This window comes from Ruditapes philippinarum, unplaced genomic scaffold (assembly GCF_026571515.1).
Source record: "Ruditapes philippinarum isolate M1 unplaced genomic scaffold, ASM2657151v2 ctg88_1_1_1_1, whole genome shotgun sequence".
In the NCBI taxonomy this organism is placed as follows: domain Eukaryota; kingdom Metazoa; phylum Mollusca; class Bivalvia; order Venerida; family Veneridae; genus Ruditapes; species Ruditapes philippinarum.
In genome coordinates this window covers 268,052-291,775 of record NW_026865440.1, presented here as the reverse complement: position 1 = coordinate 291,775, position 23,724 = coordinate 268,052, and the positions used below count along the sequence as shown (strand labels likewise).

General features: G+C 35.3%; 1 protein-coding gene across 1 annotated transcript in view; it reads left to right on the top strand.

Annotated features, from left to right (window-relative positions):
* Positions 1-23,724, top strand: part of LOC132729007 (uncharacterized) — a 94,864-nt gene that overhangs the window by 42,891 nt on the left and 28,249 nt on the right. The window contains exon 5 of the mRNA XM_060714731.1: positions 13,601-13,684. Within this exon, the coding sequence (XP_060570714.1) occupies positions 13,601-13,684 (84 nt within the window). The remainder of the gene's footprint in view (positions 1-13,600; positions 13,685-23,724) is intronic.

Below are 23,724 nucleotides of genomic sequence, written 5' to 3'. Positions count from 1 at the left end.
TCTATCATAACTGTACTCGTTAACTCTAAAAATAAGGGGATAGTGTCATAATACAATATGACAAATACATGATAATAACAAATCATAACTATTAACTTAATGGAAGATATATTTTGTATTATACAATAAAGATTGAACTGTTCGATGACTATGTTCGACTAATTATTTAAGAGTTATGTTATGTACTATAATTTATCTAAAGTTCCTTATCTATCTCAAAATTGTAATAATGGTATTGATTTCGAAATAATTAAATCGTACCTGTGCACCACATTATTGAATAGCACCTTAATTATTATGTTATTTTCATTATTGTTAGTTGATACATGTGTCAGTATATAAATAAAACATGGGCTTGTGGGTAACAGTAAAAATATCATCCCGAGGAAAAATACTGTTACCCTCGGCTACGCCTCGGGTAACAGTATTTTTACGAAGGATGATATTTTACTGTTACTCACAAACCCATGTGTTATTTATTTTATCACCCCGAACAAAAATACTGAGATGATCTAAAATTGTCAACTAAATCTAACTGTAACAAAAATAAACCAAGAGTAACAATAACTAAACTGTCCTTACCTTTTAAGTTTTAAGTGTACTTTACTGTAGGCCTACTTGAGAAGTTTTCTTTTTGTTTTATTCTTTAAGGAAGTGATGATATCATAAACATACAATAAGCTAGGTTTTATTTAGGAAACAAAACACTAACCCATTTACACGGTTATGATCTGTGAAATCTGAATCCAGAATATTCTTAGCATGGTTTTTGACAAATAACGATGATATCCTATGTCCAGTTTGACACATAATTATTTACATTGCAATTACTTCCGTTGAAAACGGATGTTCACTGTTTGACAATTCAACAAAAAGATATTTTATACGCGAAAAGCACACCAGGGTGCAAACAACTAAATTTTATGAGTGTCATAGTGACTCCAGAGTAGAAATTGATGTCCTATCGGGGTTTAACGTTGAATATAAGAATGAATCGAGAGAAAAAATGGCGGCCATTTTATTTCATTTTATTTAGGAAATAGACCATGTGACCTCTAAAAAAATACTGTTACCTATGTAACAGTACAAAATTCTTAGTCACGTGGTATACTTGCAATAACAGTAAAAATAACTCCCAGAGGCCTATGGGAAATTAGCATTACGGAAAAAGTGAAGGGTAATAATATATAAATAACACATGGGTTTGTGGGTAACAGTAAAAATATCATCATGAGGAAAATACTGTTACCCGAGGCGTAGCCGATATTTTTACTGTAACCCACAAACCCATGTGTTATTTATTTTATTACCCTGAACAAATACTGTGATGATCTGACTTTGTCTGTAACAAAAATAAACCAAGAGAAGCAATAACTAAACTGTCCTTACCTTAAAATTGCAAGTTTTAAGTGTACTGTAAGCCTACTTGAGAAGCTGTTTTTCTTTAATTCGTTAGGCAAGCGATGATATCTACCAGTCATAAACATAAAATAAGCGGTGTTTTATTTATAAAACAAAACACTAACCCATTTATAAGGTTATGCTCTGTGAAATCTGATCCTTCTGCTTCCAAAATATTCTTCGCATGCTTTTTGAGAAAATAACGATAATATCCTACAGATGTCTGTCCAACAACTCTATCTGTAACGTTTCACTGGTTAAAATTCTTAAATAATCCTTTTTGCATGCTTTAATCGTCTGCATGTTCCAGTTTGACACAAAATTATTCACTTTACAATTACTTCCGTTGAAAACGGATGTTTCCTTTTGACTATTCAACAAAAAAATATTTTTATACGCGAAAGGAACTCTAGGGTGCAGAGAACTAAATTTTATGAGAGTAATAGTTTCTTCGGCGATGCCCTATCGTCGAAAAAAAAGAATGAATCGAGAAAAAAATGGCGGCCATTTTATTTCATTTTATTTAGAAAATATACCACGTGACCAGATTTTATACTGTTAAAAAATACTGTTACCTATGTAACAGTACAAAATTCTTAGTCACGTGGTACACTTGCATTAACAGTAACATGCAATAACTCCCAGAGGCTTATGGGAAATTAACATTACGAAAAAAGTGAGGGGTAATAATGTCAAATACCACAGTGAGTGGTATGCATATCAAACTGATCTATATCAATCTATATCTATATCAAATTACCCACGCAGTTTTATTTTTTTTAATTATTTTATTGCATTTTTGTTTGAAATATGAAATCGCGTTATTTTCATTTTATAAATTAAGAAAAAAAAAAAACAGGTAAAAGGGTTAAGGGGTTAGATATTTTATGTTGCAATCTTTGACAATATCTCCTTCCAAATCTGGTTCCTTTTTAGGCAGGTGTTCTAGATATTACATGTGACAATCTTTGACAATGTCTCCATCCAAATCTGGTGCCTGTGGATATAGTCGTTCTATATATTTCATGAGCAATCTATGATAAGATATCATTCTAGATATTAAATGTGGCAATCTTTGATAATGTCTCCAGTCAAATCTAGTGCCGTTGGAGATAGGCGTTCTCGATATTTCATGTCGCAATTGCTGAAAATGTCTGCAGCCAAATCTGGTTCCTTTTTAGGCAGGCGTTCTAGATTTATCTAAAACGCTAACTTCAAAAGGTACCAGATTTTGCTAGATACATTGTCAAAGATTGCCATATGAAAAATCTACAACGCCAATCTCTACAAGTCCCAGAATAGGCTGTGGACATTGTCGAAGATTGCCACATGAAATATCTTTAACGCATACATTTACAGGTACCAGATTTGGATGGAGACATTGTCGTAGATTACCAAATAAAATAACTGAAACATCAATTTCTACATGCATCAAATGTAACAGATTTGAAAGGAGACATTGTCAAAGATTGCCTAATGAACTATCTACAACTCCAATTTCGACATGTACCAGATTTGGCTGTAGACATTGTCAAAGATTGCCAAATGAAACATCAATAACGCATAACTCTAAATCAAACAGATTTGACTGGAGATAGTGTCAAAGATTGCTACGTGAAATATCTAGACGCATATCTCTTAAGGCACATGGTTTGACTAGTGAAATTGTCATAGATTGCTACATGAAATGTCATGAACGCATATCTTTATATGTACCAGATTTGGTTGGAGACATTATCAAAGATTGCCACATTAAATATATACAGCTGATTTGTCTACAGATATTGTCAAAGATTGCTACGTGAAATGTCAGAAATGCTTGTCTGTAAATGTACCAGATCGGACTGGAGACATTGTCGAAGATTGTCACAAATTATGTTTAAAACAATAGTTCATACAGGTACCAGATTTGTCTGAAGACATTGTCAAACATTGCAATATAAAATATCAGAAAAGCTTGTCTGTAAATGTACCAGATCGGACTAGAAACATTGTCAAAGATTGCCACAAGTTATGTTTAAAACAATAGTTCATACAGGTACCAGATTTGTCTGGAGACATTGTCAAAGATTGCTGCATGAAATATCTAATATGCATTTTTCGAAAGTCAACATATTTGACTGGAGACACTGTCAAAGATTGCGACATAAAATATCAGAAAGGTATATCTGTAAATTACCAGACCGGACTGGAGACATTGTCATAGATTGCCACAAGTGATGTCTAAAACAATAGTCCATATAGGTACCAGATTTGGCTGGGGACATTGTCACAAAATGCCACATAAAATATCTAGAACGTCTTTCTGTAAAGGCACCAAGTTTTAACTGGAGATATCGTCAAATGTTGCAACATGAAATATCAAGAAAGCATATTTCAAAATGTACCAGATTTGGCTGGATATTTGCACTATTGATATTTCATCTGGCAATCTTTCACAATGCCTCTAGCCAAATCTGGTACGTATATCGATGGCGTTCTAGATATTTCATGTGGCAATCTTTGATAGTGTCTCAAGCCAAATCTGGTACGTATAGATATATGCGTTCTTGATAATTCACGTGGCAATCATTGACAATGTCTCTAGTCAAACATGATGCCTTTAGAGAGATAGGCGTTCTAGATATTTCATGTGGCAATCTTTGGCATTGTCTCCTATCAAATCTGGTACATATAGAGATATGCGTTCATGATATTTTTAATGTAGCAATCTTTGACAATGTCTCCAGCCAAATCTGGTACATATAGAGATTTGCGTTCATGATATTTTTAATGTAGCAATCTTTGACAATGTCTCCAGCCAAATCTGGAACATATAGAGATTTGCGTTCTAGATATTTCATGTGGCAATCATTGACAATGTTTCTAGTCAAACATGATGCCTTTAGAGATAGGCGTTCTAGATATTTCACGTTGCAATATTTGACAATGTTTCCAGCAAAATCTGGTACATATAGAGATATGCGTTCATGATATTTCATGTAGCATTCTTTGACAATGTCTCCAGCCAAATCTGGTAAATATAGAGATATGCGTTCTAGATATTTCATGTGGCAATCTTTAACAATGTCTCCTATCAAACCTGGTACATATAGAGATTTGCGTTCTTGATATTTCATGTAGCAATGTTTGACAATGTCTCCAGCCAAATCTGGTACATATACAGATAGGCGTTCTAGATATTTTATGTTGAAATCTTTGGCAATGTCTTTTGTCAAATGTGGTACATGTATGGACTATTGTTTTAGACATAAATTGTGACAATCTTTCTTTGAAATTAGGAGACATTGTCAACGAATGCCACATTTTATGTCTAAAACAAAAGCCTATACAGGTACCAGATTTGACATATGAAATATCTAGAACGCTGCCCCTAAAAAAGAACCAGATTTGGCTGGAGATATTGTGGAAGATTGCCACATGGAATACCTGGAACTTCAACATCTATATGTACCAAATTTCACTAGCGACACTGTCAAATAATGTCAAATGAAACATCTAGGACTCCAATGCGTAAGGGAACCAGATTTGGTTGGGAGCATAGACAACCATTGCCACATAGAAATATCAAGAACACATACCTCTCCGTGTACCTGATTAGGCTTGAGGCATTATCTACATGGCTATATGTTATATCTAAAACATCAGTCTTTACAGGTTCCAGTCTTGGCTCGAAACATTGTCAAAGATTGCTTCGTGAAATATCAAGACCGCCTATCTCTATTTGCACCAGATTTGAAAGAAGACATTGTCAAAGATTGCCACATGAAATATCTAGAATGCATATCCCTATATTACCAGATTCGATAGGAGACATTGTCAAATATTGCTACATGAAATATCTAGAACTCCTATCTCCATATATACCAGATTTGGCTGGATACACTATCAAAGAATGCCACATGAAATATCTAGAACGTCTATCGATATATGTACCAGATTTGGCTGGGGACATTGTCAAAGATTGCTACATGGAATACCTAGAACACCTATCTCTAAAGGCATTATGTTTGACTAGTGACATTGTCAAAGGTTGCTACATGAAATGTTAAGAGCGCATATATCTATATGTACCAGATTTAAAAGGATTGCCACATGAAATGTATAGAACGCCTATCTCTGTATGTACGAAATTTGGCTGGAGACATTGTCAAAGATTGCTACATGATATATCTAGAATGCATATTACAAAAGGCAACATATGTGACTGGAGACACTGTCAAAGATTGCCACATACAATACAAGAAACGCATATCTAAAAATGTACCAGATTGGAAAGGAAAACATTGTCAAAAAATTGCACAAGTTATGTTTTAAAAAAAATATTCAAAACAGGTACCAAAATTTGCCCTTTGAAAAAATTGTTTAAAAATTGCCCAAAATGAAAAAATTTGGAAACTTCAATCTCTTTTATGTGCCCCAAATTTTTTACTTTGCGATAAACTGTTCAAAGAATACCTAATGAAATATGTACAACTCTAATCTGTACGGGAAACAAATTTTGCTTGAAACATAGCCAAACATTGCCTCAAGAACACATTCCTCCACATGCACCGGCATTGTCTTGAGACATTTTTCTAGATGGCTACATGTTATATCTAATGCGCCAGTCTTTACAGGTACCAGATTTGGCTCAAAACTTTGTCAAAGATTATTACATGAAATAGCAAGACCGCCTATCACTATATGCACCAGGTTTGAAAGGAAACATTGTCAAAGGTTGCAACATGGAATATCTTGAACGAATATCTCTATATGTACCAGATTTGGCTGGATACATTGTCAAAGTTTGCCACATAAAATATCAAGAAAACATATCTCTATATGTACCAGATTTGGAAGGAGACTTTGTCAAAGATTGCCACATGAAATATCATCAACGCATATCTCTGTATGTACCAGGATTTGGCTGGAGACATTGTCAAAGATTGCGACATGAAATATATAGAATGCATTTTTCAAAAGGCATATTATTTGACTCTAGACACTGTCAAAGATATTAGATATCAGAAAGGCATATCTGTAAATGTACCACATTGTACTGGGGACATTTTTAAAAGTTTCCACAAGTTATGTCTAAAACAATAGTCCATACAAGTACCAGATTTGACTGAAGACATTGTCATAGATTGCCACATGAAAAAACTAAAACACCTATCTCTTAAGGCATCAGGTTTGACTAGAGACATTGTCAAAGATTGCCACAAGAAATATCTAGAACGCCTATCTCTAAAGGCATCATGTTTGACTAGAGACCTTATAAAAGATTGCTTCATGAAATATCTGGAACGCATATGTGTACCTGATTTGAAAGGAGACATTGTCAAAGATTACTACATGAAATATTTATAACGCTTATCTCTAAAGGCATCATGCTTGACTAGAGACATTGTCAAAGATTGCTACATGAAATATCAAGAACGCAATTCTCTATATGAACCAGATTTGATTAAGAGATCATTGTCAAAAGATTGCCACATGAAAATATCAAGAAAAACGCAAATCTCTAAAGGCACCAAGTTTTACTGGAGTCATCGTCAAAGATTGCCACATGAAATATCAAGAACGCATATCTCAATATGTACCCGATTTGGTTAGAGAGATTGCCAAAGATTGCCACATCAAATATTATACAAGTGCTATCTTTACAGGTACCTGATTTGTCTAGATACATAATGTATATTGTCAAAGATTGAAACATTAAATATCAAGACTGTATATCTCTACATATTCTAGATTTCACTTGAGATATTTCAAAGATTGCCACATTCATTATCGGGAACGCCTGCCTCAAAAGGTTGCTGATTTGCCTGGAGATATTGGCAAAGATTGCCACATTTAATCTATACAACTGCTATCTTTACAGGTACCTGATTTGTCTAGATATATTGTCAAAGATTGACACATTAAATATCAAGACTGCATATCTCTACATGTTTTAGATTTCACAGGAGATATTGCAAAGACTGCCACATTTATTATCGGAAACGCCTACCTGAAAAGATGTCAGATGTGCCCGGAGACATTGTCAAAGATTGCCACACTAAATATCTGGAAAGTCAATCTCTATATGTACCACATTTCACATTAGATTTGAAAGGAGACTTTGTCAAAGATTGCCACATAAAAACATCAAGAAAACATACTTCTACCCTTATCGGATTTCGCTTGAGACATTATCTAGAATGTCACATGTTATATTTATAATGCCAGTCTCAAAAATATACCCAGAATTTGGCTGGAGACATTGTCAAAGACTAACACATAAAATATCTAGAAGGCCTGTCTAAAAGGAAAATCAGATTTGGCTGGAATTACTGTCAGAAATTGCCACATGAAATATATGCAACACTATCTATCTAAAGGCACAAGGTTTGACTGGAAACATTGCCAAAGATTGCCACATCAAATTACTAGATCACCTATTTCTACATGTACTAGATTTGGCTTGAGAACTGATTGCAACAATAAAAAAAATAGAATGCATGTTTTTTAAAGAAACCAAATTTCACTGGGAGACAGCTTCAAAGATTGCCCACATCAAATTCAAGAAGGCGTATCTCTAAATATACCAGTCTTAACTGCACAGTCATTGACCAAAGATAGCCCACATTGAAATATCTAGAAACGCCTTTCTATTTAGGCACAAGGTTTGACTGGAAGACATTGTCAAAGATTTCCACATGAAAATATCTGATCGACTCTCTCTACACGTAACTTGATTTGGTCTGAGAATATCGTCAAATATTGTCAAATTGAAATAACGCATATCTCTACATGTTCCTAGATTTCTTTGGAAGATATTTAAACACAATTTGCCGCATGAAATATCTAGAACATTGCTCAAAAAGTGCGAGATTTGCCTGAAGACATTTTGTCAAAAGATTGCCACATGAAATACCTGGAGCGTTTAATGTCCATAATTATGTACAACATTTCAGTGACGATAAAATCCAAAATATTGCCACATGAAATATCTAGATCGCCTATTTCTACATGTATTAAGATTTGGCTTGGTGATATTGTCAATGGTTGAACATAAGATATCTAGAAATGCATTGTTTTTAAAAAGAAACCCATATTTGAAGAGGAGACACTGTCAATTTGATTTGCCAAAATAAAATATCAAGAAGGCGTATTCTCTAAATTTAAACCAGGAGTTATTGCCAACGATTGTCACATTTGTTATATCTTTAAAACTCAAAGGTTTAGCATATTTAGGCTGGAAATACATTTCCCTAAGACACATAAAACATAAAGAACGCATAATCTTTTTACACATAACTAGATTTTTTTGCTTTGAGACATTAAATCAAAATTGGGCTCATAAAAAATAAATAGAGAACGTCTTATCCCTAACAGGTTCACGTCAAAGATATTGGGGCATGGAAGAATTTTTGTCAAATTTTTGCCATATGAAATATTTTAGAACTATTATCTCTACAGGTTTTGTAACCAGATTTGACAAGAAGATATTGTCAAAAGATTGCCACTTTAAATATTGAGAACGCAAAATCTCTACATATTTTTAAATTTTTCGATTGAGATATTCCAAAGATTGCCGCAATAAAATATCTAGAAACCTTACCTGAAGACATTGTCAAAGATTGGGTCACGTTGAAATAAAAGAAGAGCCCCATATTCTTTATAATGTGCCGAGAAGTTTTTGCTGGAGAACATTGTCAAAAATTGCAAGACGTGAAAATATCTAGAACGGCCTATCTCTAAAGGCATAATGGTTTGACTAGAGACATTGTCAATGAAATTTGGCCACGTGAATATCAAGAACCCGGTATATCCTCTATAATTGTACCGAGAAATTTGGCTTGCAGAAATTTGTCCATAAGATGATTGCTAATTGTGAATATTTATGAATGCTATATCTCTATATGTACCAGATTTTGAAAAGGGGAGACAGTGTCTAATATGCTAAATGAAATATCAAAGATTGCACATTAAAATATCTAGAACATCTATCTCTTAAGGGGGCACCGAGGTTTGCCTGGAGACTATAGTCTAACATTGTCACATAAAATATTCAAGAAAATACATATCTGTACATGTACAGATTTGGCTGGCAGATATTTTTCAAAGATTGCCAAATAAAAGTATCTCTAAATTTCTAATATTTTCAGGCACATATTTGAACTGGAGAACCTTTGTAAAAGATTGCCACATATAAACAACAAGCAACGCATATTCTCCTCTAACATGTAACCAGATCTGGCATGAGATATTATCAATGGAAATTGCCAAAATGAAATATACTGAACGTCTATCTCAACAGGTACTGTTGATTGCACTGGAGATAATTTGTTTAAAGTTTGCCACATGAAACATATAGAACGTTCTATTTCTTCGGGCACCAGATTTGACTGGATACATTGTCAAAGAAATGCCACAATGAAATATCTAAAAAACGCCTGTCTCAAAAGGTACCAATGATTAGCCAATTTCCACTGAAAATCAAGGGGGAGGGGGCAATAACTCTGTCAATTACTGACTATTTTTATTTTATTTTTGTTTAAAATATGATATTATAATCAATGCTGCGTGAACACAATTGTATTATTCGTAATGAAAAGAATGATAAGTTTAAAAAATAAATTTTATTAAGCTTATTTCAGTCTTATTTTATGAACATACAAGAAATACATTTACATATCAATATTCAACATTAAAAATGTAAAAGTACTTGATCAATCTATAACAAATTTTATAGGTGATGTATTTTTATTTTAACAAATCATAATGAACCTTCCAACCTCTTACATCTAACCTATCTATACACATTCATAGTCTATTTCCTTCTTTCTTTAGCACTTTATTTAATCTTTTTAGCACTAACAACACAATCTTCTTTTGTACATTACAATGTAATAACGTTTAAGCCGGCAATAGATGTGCCTTTAAATGTAAATAGAACTGTTATTTAATGTGACTTTATTACCCCTGCCAACAAATTGATAGTTAACACTATGACCAACTTACATGGAGTTGACTAAATCGCAAAGAAAATTACAAACAGACCGACAAAACAATGTGTCTTGTACATCTTGAAACCATCTAAACGGAATACAATTTAATTTGAAAATGTTTTCTCAAAACATGAAAAAAAAAATTGCGAAACAAACTTACACAGCATCTATATTATTTTATATAGTGACGGAAATACCAGAAAATATGTTCGAAACAGGTCGACGAAAATATATGTGTCTTGCACATCTTTACGTACAAATTAAATTTTAAAATGAGTGATGAAAACCTGTATGGGTAGTTGGCGACACAAACTTACACAGCAATTTTATTATGTTATATGGTAACGGAAATGGCGTAATGTAAATTACAAAACAGAGTGAAAATAAATGAGTCTTGTACATCTTCATCCCATTTGCAAGACATATTCCAAATCTGAATATGTTTGCTCAAAAACTGTGGGAGAAGTTTGTGACACAAACTTGTAGCGAAAATGTAATATGTTGTTCGATAACAAAAAAGAGAGTAACGTAATAACAAATTAAGCAGTAAATATATGGTATGCACACCTTCAACCCACCTGAAAGACATATACAACAAAATGAACATTTCAATAATTTGACCTTCAAAGTCAAGGTCATTTATGATTGAAGGTCAAGGTCTGTCTGGTTATTTTTCAGGGATATCCTTGAAGATTATTATGTTCAAGTTTTAAGACAATCCATTCAAAAATAATAAAGTTACAGCAAATAACAGCATGAACAAGCAAAATTTGGACTTTTAACCTTGAAGGTCAAGGTCATTTATGGATGAAGGTCAAGGTTAGTGTGGTCTACTGAAAGGTCTTGTTGTTGTGGCCAAGTATGAAGACAATACACCAAAAAATCAAAAAGGTATGATCCAGGTACAAGTTTGCGACTGCAACGCCGCCGCGATTATAGCAATACCTCTACTTTTTTTTAAAAAGTCGAGCTAAAATGAACTTTTATTTGTTTGTAAATTAACCAATGAACTTTAAAAAGCCATTTTCATTTATGTTTTGAAATTAACCGAATTCATAAAATGAATTTCACAAATGATTTTATTTTCAAAACTTATTTAATTCTAGTCATTATTATTATAACAATATATAAATTTAAAAAATAATATAGATGCCCGAATAAAAAAAAAATCCAACTTTTTTTAAAATATCAATTTATATCTATGCTTATCACACAATTTACGCAAGCACAATGCACGTTCAAACACAAATGAATACCAGTTTATATGAGAGAATAACGCTATAAAACTATCTGATAATTTAGTGGTAGCACACCTTCACAACGATCCCTTCTTTGCAAAAAGTGACACCCCAAAAAATGACTAGTGTGACGTCATGCTATCATCATTTTGAAAAGCTACACGTCATCGTGCAAGTAGCTTCCGGTGAATTCACTCCTGATAAATGCTTATACATGTACGAAATGTACGAAAACTGTTCTGAAACTGAACATCATGTTTAAAATAATACAGGGCTCACTCTGTCTTAACCTGAAATGTTGCTCATTGACAACAATGTTTTCAAGTTGCTAACAGAATTTTGCTAATTTGTAACCACTTTTGTTATATAGGGTGCAAGAAGTAAATTTGGCTACACAAAAATTCTGGTCAGTGCAGGCCCTCTCGTGTTTTTCCTTTACCTTGTCATCATTAACATCATCATCTACATCATCATCGTCATTATCGCCATTATCTTCGACATTATCAGAATCATCCATGATCATCATAATCAGCAGGAGCATCAGCGACATCCTCATCATGATCATATTCATCTAAGTGCACATTTGACATTTCATGATTTTGTTTAACGACTTTAAGGGGCTACCTGTGTAATTTATGGTGGCTGATTGGTGTCATTCATGTTTTCGCCGCGCGACCCTGACAAGCGACAAGTCGAAAATTAACAAGTTATAATGTCCAGGGCGCGGAGCGAAAACACGCTTATTAGCAGGGGCGCGGGGCGACGTTTCATTTATTAAACTAATTAGCTAATGAGCGCACCCCGCCGTTCTATACACCTCGTTTCGCGCACCTGCTAATGAGCTTGGTTTCGCTGAGCGCTCCTGTCGTTTAATTTTTGCATCTCGTTCCGCGCCACTGCGGGGCGACCATTTATTAATTAATTATTTGATTTGTATTATAAATGCGCTTTAATTCTTAGTAAAAATGATATAATAAAAAGAAACAAATATAATTGTGAATAAAAAACCTAAAAGGATTCTTTAAACCACATGTAGTAAAACGGTTTCAAATTAATTATTGTCCGCTTCAAAAAGGGGAAAAAGAAACTTCATATCGTGGTGTTGGTAACGAATAGAACCAGATAACTTCAGATCTATACCAACACACCACACCGCACTGATGTGTGAAGCTTACAAGTATATCAATATATTCGTTAGATACCAGTGTTTATCCAATGATATTTACGAAAGTTAATGAAGTGCCAGATCAATATTGTTGGACAGTACCAGTATACAAACTGTCTATATTTCCTTCAATATCCAAAAAGGAAATTACACAATTATACTAATGTAGATGGCGATTGAGTACCTTCTTATGTACATGTACAATATTTGACAAGTACTGTCTAATGTTAAAGTGCCGTATCATTTTACGTGAACACAAGTCAAAGTTCCATAAATTGTCTTTATTTATTTATTTTATTTATTTATTTTTATTTATTTATTTATTTATTTATTTATTTATTTATTTATTATTTATTTGTTTATTTATTTATTTATTTATTCATTTATTTATTTATTTATTCATCTATGTCACCTATGGAGGTGAATTAATTTTGTTGTTATATCTTTGTTAAAGCCGATGTTTTAACAAAAAGATAACACTATTTTTTTCTGAACAACTGATTTTTTATTTAACCTTTTCCCTCATATAGACGTGTTTTGATGGTTTTTGCCAGGCCTCAAACAGTGACAAAATACCCTATTTAGGTCCAAACAATGTTTTTCGTTGTTAAGAAAAGTGACCATCTCTCCTATCCTATCCTATCTAAACTGGTAATACTGCGTAGTGCAGTTCGACAACTAATCAAAGTGTTGACTTTTAGTGGCTACTTCTATTATATAGCACAGATTCAATTACAATGGTTCAAGCCTTGGAAAGTAGGTATCATAATTCTTATAACTGATTTTATTGAATTGTTAATGTTTCAATTATTCTTCAGATGAAACAAGGCAAAACAGACAGAATGAAGGAAACATTTTTCAGAGATTTTTAGAGAGGAGACGTTATAACCGGATGAAAACAAGTAAGATTTTATTTAAATACGCTATGCATGTGACTTTCTAGCTTAAGGTCTTCAGCGTACCCGTTTATATACTATGACATGAGACAACCCCGTAGGGAAAGTCGACCAATAATCGTTGCCAGGAATCTGACACGCTCGTATTCATTCATCGAACATGCCATGAAGTAAAGTGAAGTATACCTTGATAACACTATATATAATATGTTGATAAGCCAAGGATGGACAAATAAAAATCTTATTATGAACATAAACTTCCTAATAGTTTCCGACAGGTAAAAATTTCGGCACTTGGCCGCCATATTGCCAAAATGTTTGACCACGTGATTACGAGATTGACCTTTACGAACCCATGTGCTTCCAATATTTTTATAAATTACTTTTTTTAAAGATATTGAAAAAGGTGATTTAGTGACTTTTATATTCAATAAAATCATATGTAAGTACTAAAAATTAATGAAAATAAATAAAAACATCATTTGAATAAAAATATCGAAATCATGTCAACAAAATGTTCTAAATATAGTACACGACTCTATTCAAATCGGTTCCCGCGAATGACGTCATACGAGGTCTCGCGTGGCATCTGAATGTCATGGCTGGCTGTAATCGGCGTAAATTGATGTTTTACAGTTAAATAGACAATTTTAATGACGGTATTAATATTTTGATACTTTACTTGGTATAGAACGATATAAAAATAATTGTTCTATCGTAAAATGCACAAGAATTGATTGGGTGAAGTGTATTTGCAAGTGAAAAATAAGAATAAATCAACTTATGTTATTCTGGTTAGGTTTTGTTACGGGTCTAATCCAAAACTTTAATGCCGCATCAGATGAAAAAAAAAGTTAAATAGCGGCTTATAAAATTTTGGAAGCCAGAACTAGTGACTTTCAATAATTGATACACAGTCAAACCTTGATTAGAGACAAACTCCGATTTAAGACCACCTTGTAGTTAAAGACCACTTTTTTGAGAAACCTGCATTGAAAAATGGACATTCCTAATAAATACCTTTTGTCATTTAAGGCCATGCATGTTCTCTCTTTGGATGGTCCTTATTTACCAGTTTGACTGTACTGTGTTATAAGCTTAACTTTTTGCGAGAAAAATCATGTTTTCCGTTCCCGTTCCAGTCCATAATAATACATTGTTGTTAATGTTTTGTTGGAGTATTCCTTACTTTGTGTCATCCGATGAGTCAGAACATTTCGAGTATGACTCCCGCTAGGCGGTGTTTATTATTATTTTTATTATTGTATTTTTTTTATGTACACACGATTTCATCACCTGCCGAAACATAATAACTGAAGACGTGGGATTATTTTAATAGAATTTAACTTGATAAACAACTTTGCTAATGTCTTGTATCAATAAAGTACAGGAAAATTCAACAGCATCCTTCCTAGAATAGAATGAGCCGCGTCATGACAAAACCAACATAATGGGTTTGCGACCAGCATTGATCCAGGCCAGCCTACGCATCCGTTGAGTCTGATCAGGATACATGCTGTTCGCTATCGGTTGCTCTGCTTGAACGAACAACATGTATCTTGATCAGACTGCACGAATGCGCAGGCTGGTCTGGATTCATGCTGGTCGCAACCCAATATGTTGGTTTTGTCATGGCACGGCTCAAATGACCTTCCAATAAATGAAAACATGTAATGCTAAATTGTTTAACGAGAAATAGTTGGAGTTAAAAGGATATAACATCAATATAAAATGTTTGTTCTTAGAAAGATTGGAATTGTACAAATTATTCAGAACAGTAGTATAGGGGTCGGTTTGGCGTCACGTCTGCGCATGCGCGGCGGCCATATTGGATTTTTTATTTAGAATGACATCATTGTTCTATTTTGAGAATGTGATCATCCGTCTATTTTTAGAAATCTATTTTTAATCTCCCGGAAGTATACGGAGCTGACTCGTATACACGATTTAGGGCTTGAATCGCGGACATTGAGGGTCAGGTCCTCGGCCCTAGACGGAGAGATAATTACCATTATGACAGATAAAAGAAATGTTTGTAAATAGATACGTACTTAACATTTTAATTTATAAAAAATAGTTTTTTAATAGGTTCAAAATAATATTGATACAAATATAACTCGTTTACTTACCTACATTTAGTAAGGAAATGACTGTCATAGCGTAACGTTCTTGTAGACTGCGCATGATCTATTTTTAGTCGCGGTATTTCACAACCACCAGGAGCTATTTCATCAGCCCCACGCGGGTGTCAATGAAAGAAAAAGGCATTAAGTACAGTCGCCGCTCAGTCTAGATTCACAATACCTAGCGGCACTATGTTGAACAAAAACCCTTTATCCTTCGTTACTAAATATAACTTTTTATTAATCACAAAAGAATCTATTATCCTTTCAAACGCAGCGACCGTCGTACCCCCTTAATTAGGTTCCTTTCAAGTGCATACTACGGTCAACTGATTGCATATTTTAAACACGGTTGCCCTTAACAACTTGTCAAATTTTGTGATTTTTATGAACACTTCAAATTCCCGTTTTTTTTTTACGAAAATTGATTTTGAATGAATACACTTATGTATACGAAAGTTGTAAACTGATTTTGAATGAATAACTTATGTATAAGAAAGTTGTAAACTGATTTTAAATGAAATTTATAATACATTTAAGCTATAAACCGGTTTTTTATCGTTTGGGCAACCGTTTACGCTCAAAATTTTCGAGATAAAGTCGTTATAAGATAGAATAAACCGAAAGCTAGAATAAACCGAAAGCTTTCGTTTTGACCCGGGGTTCTCGATTCGATTTTCAGCCGTTTTTGAGTTATGACGCAAGAGCGATTTTAAACCCTAAATTGCGAAAGTCAATAAAAACGTTAGAACTGTTTACCAATCGATTCGTCTCGTCGCGCTAATTAAGAAAATATATAGTTTTATGGGTTTATCTTTTACCGTTTTCGAGTAATTCGAGTTTAAAGTCACCGGAAGTGACGTCACGGAAATTTCAAAATCGATTTTTTCCGTTATTTCTTGACCGAATATACTCTTGTTTGGTATCGTTGGAAAGCATTTTACCACACCTGTTACCGGACCCTATTCAAAAAGCCATTGGACCGGAACTGAAATCACTGAAGCGTAAAAACGTGTTTTCTGTACCACGTCCGGACCGAACTAAGGCGTGTTTGGTATCAAACGAAATGTCTTAAGCCGCTCTTTATGAATACGGACTAAAATCGAAATTAAAATCACTCATACATAAACGCTTTTTCTTTTTAACATTTTTCACAGAAACTAAGATATGTACTTAAAATAAAACTTAACTTACTACATCATGATGTTTACTCTATGACGTACAATCACTAAATGGCTAAAGTCATATTTACGATGCATCTTACGCATGCGCTGATCTAAATTTAGAATTGACATTGTCCAATCTAACAGCAGTTTCTCTTTTATTACAGGCTGAAGGTAACCAATCAAATGCTCGGAAAAAAAATGACCAATCAGAAGAGACTTTGATCTATAAAAGACGGTGTAACGATCACCTATGTCATTAGAGTTCTGACACTCGACGAGCAAACATGGCAAACAATTCAAGATGCAAGTACAGTCTTGGAAACCAAAGATATGTGCAAGTGAATGAATGGAAAGGTGAGCTTAGAGTTGACATCAGAGAATGGCAGGACGACAAACCCACAAAAAAGGGTATTTGGTTAACATTAATGCGATGGAAAAACTTAACAGATGCGATAGAATACGTTGACCAGACACTTCAAAACAGTCAGACCTATAACACTCATCTTGGAGGTAACGTGTTCTGTAATGTGGGTGAAGGCAGTGTATGTGTGGACATCAGACAGTTTTGGAAACCTGAAAATGACGTAGTACCGACTAGGAAGGGGATATGTTTGAGACCCGCCGAGTACAGTCGGTTGAAAGAGTTGATGCCAGAGATTGGCAGGAATTTACCAGAATTAGACGCAGTGGTGCCCTGTTATTTACAAAGCGACCACATGAATCAGTTAGGAGCCCTACAATGTTCAGAGTGTAACCCCAATGATTGCAGAAACTGGTAAAATCGTGTGACTATAAATAGCAATGACAAAAGTTCTATAAATAGATCGATAACCTCATTCTAAAAATAACATCCAATCAGAAATCAAACCGTGTGTATATAAATGAAAACACCACGAAGCTTTGGCATAAACAAGATGAACGTCACTGACTGCAAACCCCTCAACAAAAATATGGAATATTATGATAACAGACTGAAGACGTTTGAAACCTATCCGAAACAAATGTTACCAGATAAATACCAGTTGGCAAGTGCAGGATTGTATTACAGCGGCAAAGCTGACGTGTGTGCGTGTTTTCGATGTCACGTGAAATTGAGTGCTTGGGAAAGGTCGGACTGTGCATTGAGAGAACATTACAAGTGGTCTCCAAACTGCGAATATATAAGAATAGTAGGCGCTCCTCAACAAAAACCGACCCCAATAGGCGGATTTGGCGCGTTTGTATCAACAACTAGACCAACACCTTGCGGTTTTGGAGGATTCAGTTCAACTACAACTGCAGCAAATTTGTTTGTCAATAATAAGGCTATCACGACCCATCAAAGGCATTGAATATGTTAACACTTGTCTGTATGGTTTGGATATGGCTTAGACACTATCAAGTGAGACGAGAATATCGCGAAGCTACAGAACATTTACTTGACATTTTGGAACGTTATATAGAAGACACCAGAACACATACTTTATACTCCACTGTATTGTAATATCTTGTGGATACATTTGTTATAATTTTGTAAGAATGTGTATTTGTATTTGTTGTCAATAAACATGTCTAACTGGAAACAATATTTGTCTTCTTTGTATTTTGACACATCCAACCCAGCAAGCTATTCAGGTGTAGAAAAATTGTACCAATATATCAAGTCTGAGGGAAAATTTAAAATCGGGAGGCATAAAATCCGAAAATGGCTTCAAAGTCAGCAGGCTTATTCCCTGACTAGAGGAGCCAGAAGGAAGTTTCCTCGATCACGCGTCATTGTAGAAGGGATAGATAGTCAATGGGACATGGACTTGATGGATATGGTTGACTTGGCCAAACACAATGACGGTTATAAATACGTTTTAATGGTAATAGACATTTTCTCCCGCTTTGCCTATTGTGAACCTATCAAAACCAAGAAAGGGGGCGATGTTGTTAATGCATTAGAGCGAATTTTATCCGGGTCTAGAAAACCAAAGACGGTGAGAACAGACAGAGGCATGGAGTTTAGAAGCAAAGAGGTCAATAAGTATCTTCAGGACATGGACATTCATCATTTCTACGCTTTAAATACGGAGACAAAGGCGAACTTTGCGGAGATATGTATCAAGACGCTAAAGCATAAACTGTTTAGATATATGATAAAAAACAGAACCCAACGTTATGTTGACGTGCTCAGGAATATTGTACTTTCGTATAACTCAACTATACATAGAAGTCTCGGCGATAAACCAATAAACATTACCAAAGAGTCAGAAGGAGAAAGCAGACTTCAGCAGTACTTACTTAGGACCAAAGGCAGGCCAACCAACAACAGGATCAGACATTACAAGTTCAAAGTAGGTCAGACAGTACGAGTATCGCACGTGAAAAGCGTGTTTGACAGAGAGTACTCTCAGAAGTGGACTGGCGAAATATTCAAAATCAAAAGCCGTTTCAAACGAGACAATGTATGCGTATATACCTTAATAGACTGGGCCAATGAAGAGAAAATTGATGGCACGTTTTACGAACAAGAATTACAGGCAGTTAGTGTGGACGAAAATACAGAATACCACGTTGAAAAAATATTAAAGAAAAGGACGCGAAACAAACGAAAGGAAGTACTAGTACGTTGGTTGCATTGGCCTAAGAAATTTGATAGCTGGATCCCAGAAAAGGACCTGACACAGTACTCTTAAGTCACGTGATCATTTTTGTATATAAAACAGATATACCCCCCTAGAAATCGTCAGTATTGATATTGAGATTCGAGACTTCACATCATGATAATTACCAACGTCGTGTGCAGCGCTAACTTGAGCTGTTCCATTGACTTGAAGCAGTTATGCTATCGTATAGCAAACGCTCGTTATGATCCAAAAACATTTCCCGGATTGATTTGGCAGCACAAAACCATTGGCGGGAATTGTTTAGTTTTCTCCAATGGTGTAATCAATTGCAACGGAAAAGCACTCAGTGTTACAGAGGGGCGCCAGAGACTACGCCAATATGCAAGACGTATACAGCGTCTCGGATTTACTGTGCGGCTGAAAGAGATCAAATTGATAACAATATCGGCTAGTCACACCCTAAGTAACGCGTTAGATTTGCAGTTGTTGGCGAAAGAAAGACAGGTCGTATATGAACCCGAACTGTTTCCATCCCTTAATTTTAAAAGAGAAGGAGCCCATTTTTGTTGTTTTCACAGCGGCAAAGTGGTAATCACTGGTATCAAAAACCTGTCACAAATAGATGACGTAGTCTACCCTGTACTCATCGAACTGGAACTCTACACACGTAAGAAAGAGTGAACGTCAAGAGAAATCAACCATGAACCAGTCTCAAGTGTACCGTAAACTCAACTTTCTTCTCCAGTTAAAAGATGCCACTGTAGCTGTCAGAAAGAATATGATCACTAATATGACAGGGGGTCAAATGAAGGCTATAGCGCAAGTGGCCAAAAGATTGGTAAATGGAACCATTAATCCCCCGAGAAGAGATGTTCAATTACTTGAAAGAAGACGAAATTTGCTACGATCCCTAGCTTCTGAAAATGTGTCACTGACTAGAAAGAAATCGCTGTTAAGACGTCATCACTCGCTCGTACCCGTATTGTTAAGACCGCCGTATCTCTTTGACACTATTATGGACGAAATCCGGACAACTAGAGAAGCGTAAGAAGACCGTGGTCATATGTATTTGTGAAAGCAAACAAACATGTCAGACTTTTACCTTTATCTCAGTAGTAGAGATTCTCAGGACATACGTAAGAACAACGACCCCGCAGACTTTTATATTCAGTTTCCCAAATCGTACACCTTTGATGGAAATTGGATTTGCGCTGTCACAGAAACTTCTCTCACCTGTGACTTTACGCCGAGAAGCAAAAGACTGTATTTATGCTGCAACCTGATACAACAAACTTACGTAAGAAACACGCAAGTACCCGTACTTAGAAACGTTGAAGTCGGTTCGAGATACAAGAAACTTCAATTTGTAGAATATAGCCACCCGGTATACGTACCTGTGACTGTGAATCATTTCAACTCCTTACATTTGTATTTGAGAGACGAAGATTTAAACTCAGTTGAGTTCAAATCCAACGATCTTCATTGTGTATTACATTTCAAAAAAGTATGGGCTCCATAGAAGTCTACGATCATAAACAACAGAAATGGGTTCCCTATACACCCGACCCTGAGAAATGGTATCAACATTTCAAGGACTTGAGGGACGGGTACGTTAAAGCCGATCATAAAGGCCGTTACATCGTAGGTAGCGGAAATCATCTCAGAAAAATGGCCGAAATGAAACAGTCACCTCCAGTAAAACTGGTCTCACCCGTCGCACAAGCGATAGAAATAGCCAAGTCAGAGGTCAATCGTATGAAGGTTGAAGAGGGCGAAGAGCGTAAGAAGGGGCCCCAAAAGCGTAAGAAGGCACCGACACCCGCCTACAAACCATCTAAACGAAAGAGACTAAATCCAGAATTTCAATTCTAAACATGGAAGATTTTCATCAGGAAGAACTGTCTTTGTTCGTTACACCCCCTACAGACACGTCATTACAATCGAGAGAATGGATTACATACCGTCCAGTAAATCAAGTGACGAATGCATCAGCTCTCGAATTTAATATACCGGGCCATACATCGGCGTACTTGGATCTAAAAAGAAGCGTGCTCAACCTAAAGCTGCAAATTGTCCACGGGGACGGTAGTGCAGTAGACCCGGACGAAATAGTTGGACCAATCAATTTACCATTACACACCATATTCGGTCAAGTCGATGTATCTCTTCAACAAACGCCTTTATCTCACACGGGAATCAATTATCCCTACAAAGCGTACATCGACACGATATTACAGTCCAACGAAAATATGCAAAGTAACCTACTGACCAGCCAACTCTTCCATAAAGATACGGGAGACGTTGGTACCAATAATGGTAAAGGAAGTAATAACGGACTATATATCAGATACAGCCTCACTAAAGGTAGCAAAATTGTAGAAATGGAAGGACCATTACACGTTGATTTGTTTCAACAGTCGAAGCTACTCATTAACGGAGTCTCTGTCTGTATAAAACTCCATCCTACCCGGGACCCATTTAGACTCATCACAGACACCACCAATCCCGATTATCGAGTAAAAATAGTGGACGCTTATTTTAAACTATGTATTCAGCGACTCACTAGTAGCGTACTTATAGCGCACGAAAAACTCATTCAAGACATACCAGCCATATACCCTTACTTACGCACAGAGATCAAAACGACAGCCATTGCTACGGGTCAATTCAGTTACAGCGCGGACGATATCTTTCAAGGATTAGTGCCTAGTAAACTGATTGTAGGTCTAGTCCCGAGTGCCGCGTTTAATGGCGATTACTCGAAGAATCCATTCAACTTTAAAGGGATACTCAGGCAAAATAATGACAAAAATATAAAAAATGATTTTCTGTACTCAAATCACCCTAAAATGACATTTCTTAAAGTCCCAGCATGAATTTCTGTATAAATTCTATATATTTTGGGTTTGAAGTTTAAATATATCTATATATGTTGAACGAAAATTTGACGCCAACAGAATCACCAAATAGTTTAAAAACAAGTCCTGCGATTTAAACAAACCCTGGAAGTTACAATAACAGGTATTGTGGATATTGTATGATTGAAACAAGTCTAAGTAATTGATTTGACATGTTTTTTAACGTTTCCAGAGTACACAGTGACAACTATTGTGAAATTTTAGCGCTCTAACCTGACCCACGCGGGTCAAGTTAGGAAAACACCATTTTATTCTTTATATGGAGAAACGTTTTGTTCCTTTGACTGTTTAGTGTATTCATTTTGAGGACATTTACAGAATAATGAATGAAAATTTCAAAACTAAGAAATGAAAATTTTGCCTGTGTCTCCCTTTAAACATTACAACTGCAGTTTTGTAGGACTCTATGTGGATGGACAGTCTTTACCTAGCCAGCCGATGCAACCTAATTATGCGGCGGATCAGTATGTGGAATGTTACAGAACATTAGCTCTCTACAGAAGCGATTTGAACATTTCAAAACAAGATTATAAGAAAGGGTACTGCTTATATGCCCTAGATATTGACCCCTACTATTCATTCAACACGAAAAGGAAGGGCCACTGTCGGCTAGAACTTAAATTTTCGGAGGCTTTACCAGAGAGTGTCACACTGATTATGTACGCCACCTTCCCAGAAGTACTCAATATTGACAAAGCCAGGGCGGTTTACGTGAAATGAATAATCTAGAACTGGAACGTTTACTCGAAGGGTACCCCGTAAAAGTGTGCGCTGCTGATCAAATCCGTAAACAAATAGGACAATTCGTGATCTCGAACACAGACACGAGCGATGGGCCAGGGAAACATTGGGTTACTTTTTATTTTCCGAGACAAGGGCCGTACGAGTTCTTTGATTCTCTCGGAAAAATACCGAGTGACTACAATGTGGGCTTAGAAACCGTATTAACGAACAAGTATTGGACGGTGTGTGATCCTATTCAGGACACTAAATGAGATACCTGCGGACTGTATTGTGTATATTATATCACGGCCAGATGTACAGGAAGGACTATGAAAGACATTGTCAAACCTTTTGATGTGTATAATAGACAATGGAATGATATATATGTTAGAAATACTGTAAATAAAAACAAACTCTGAAATGTATTTTTTGTATTCATTTATTTTGTATATAGCAATAAAAATATATGAAAAAAAACATTGTCTTTGTTTTCTAAAATGATATTCAGTCTATTGCAGTTTTTTG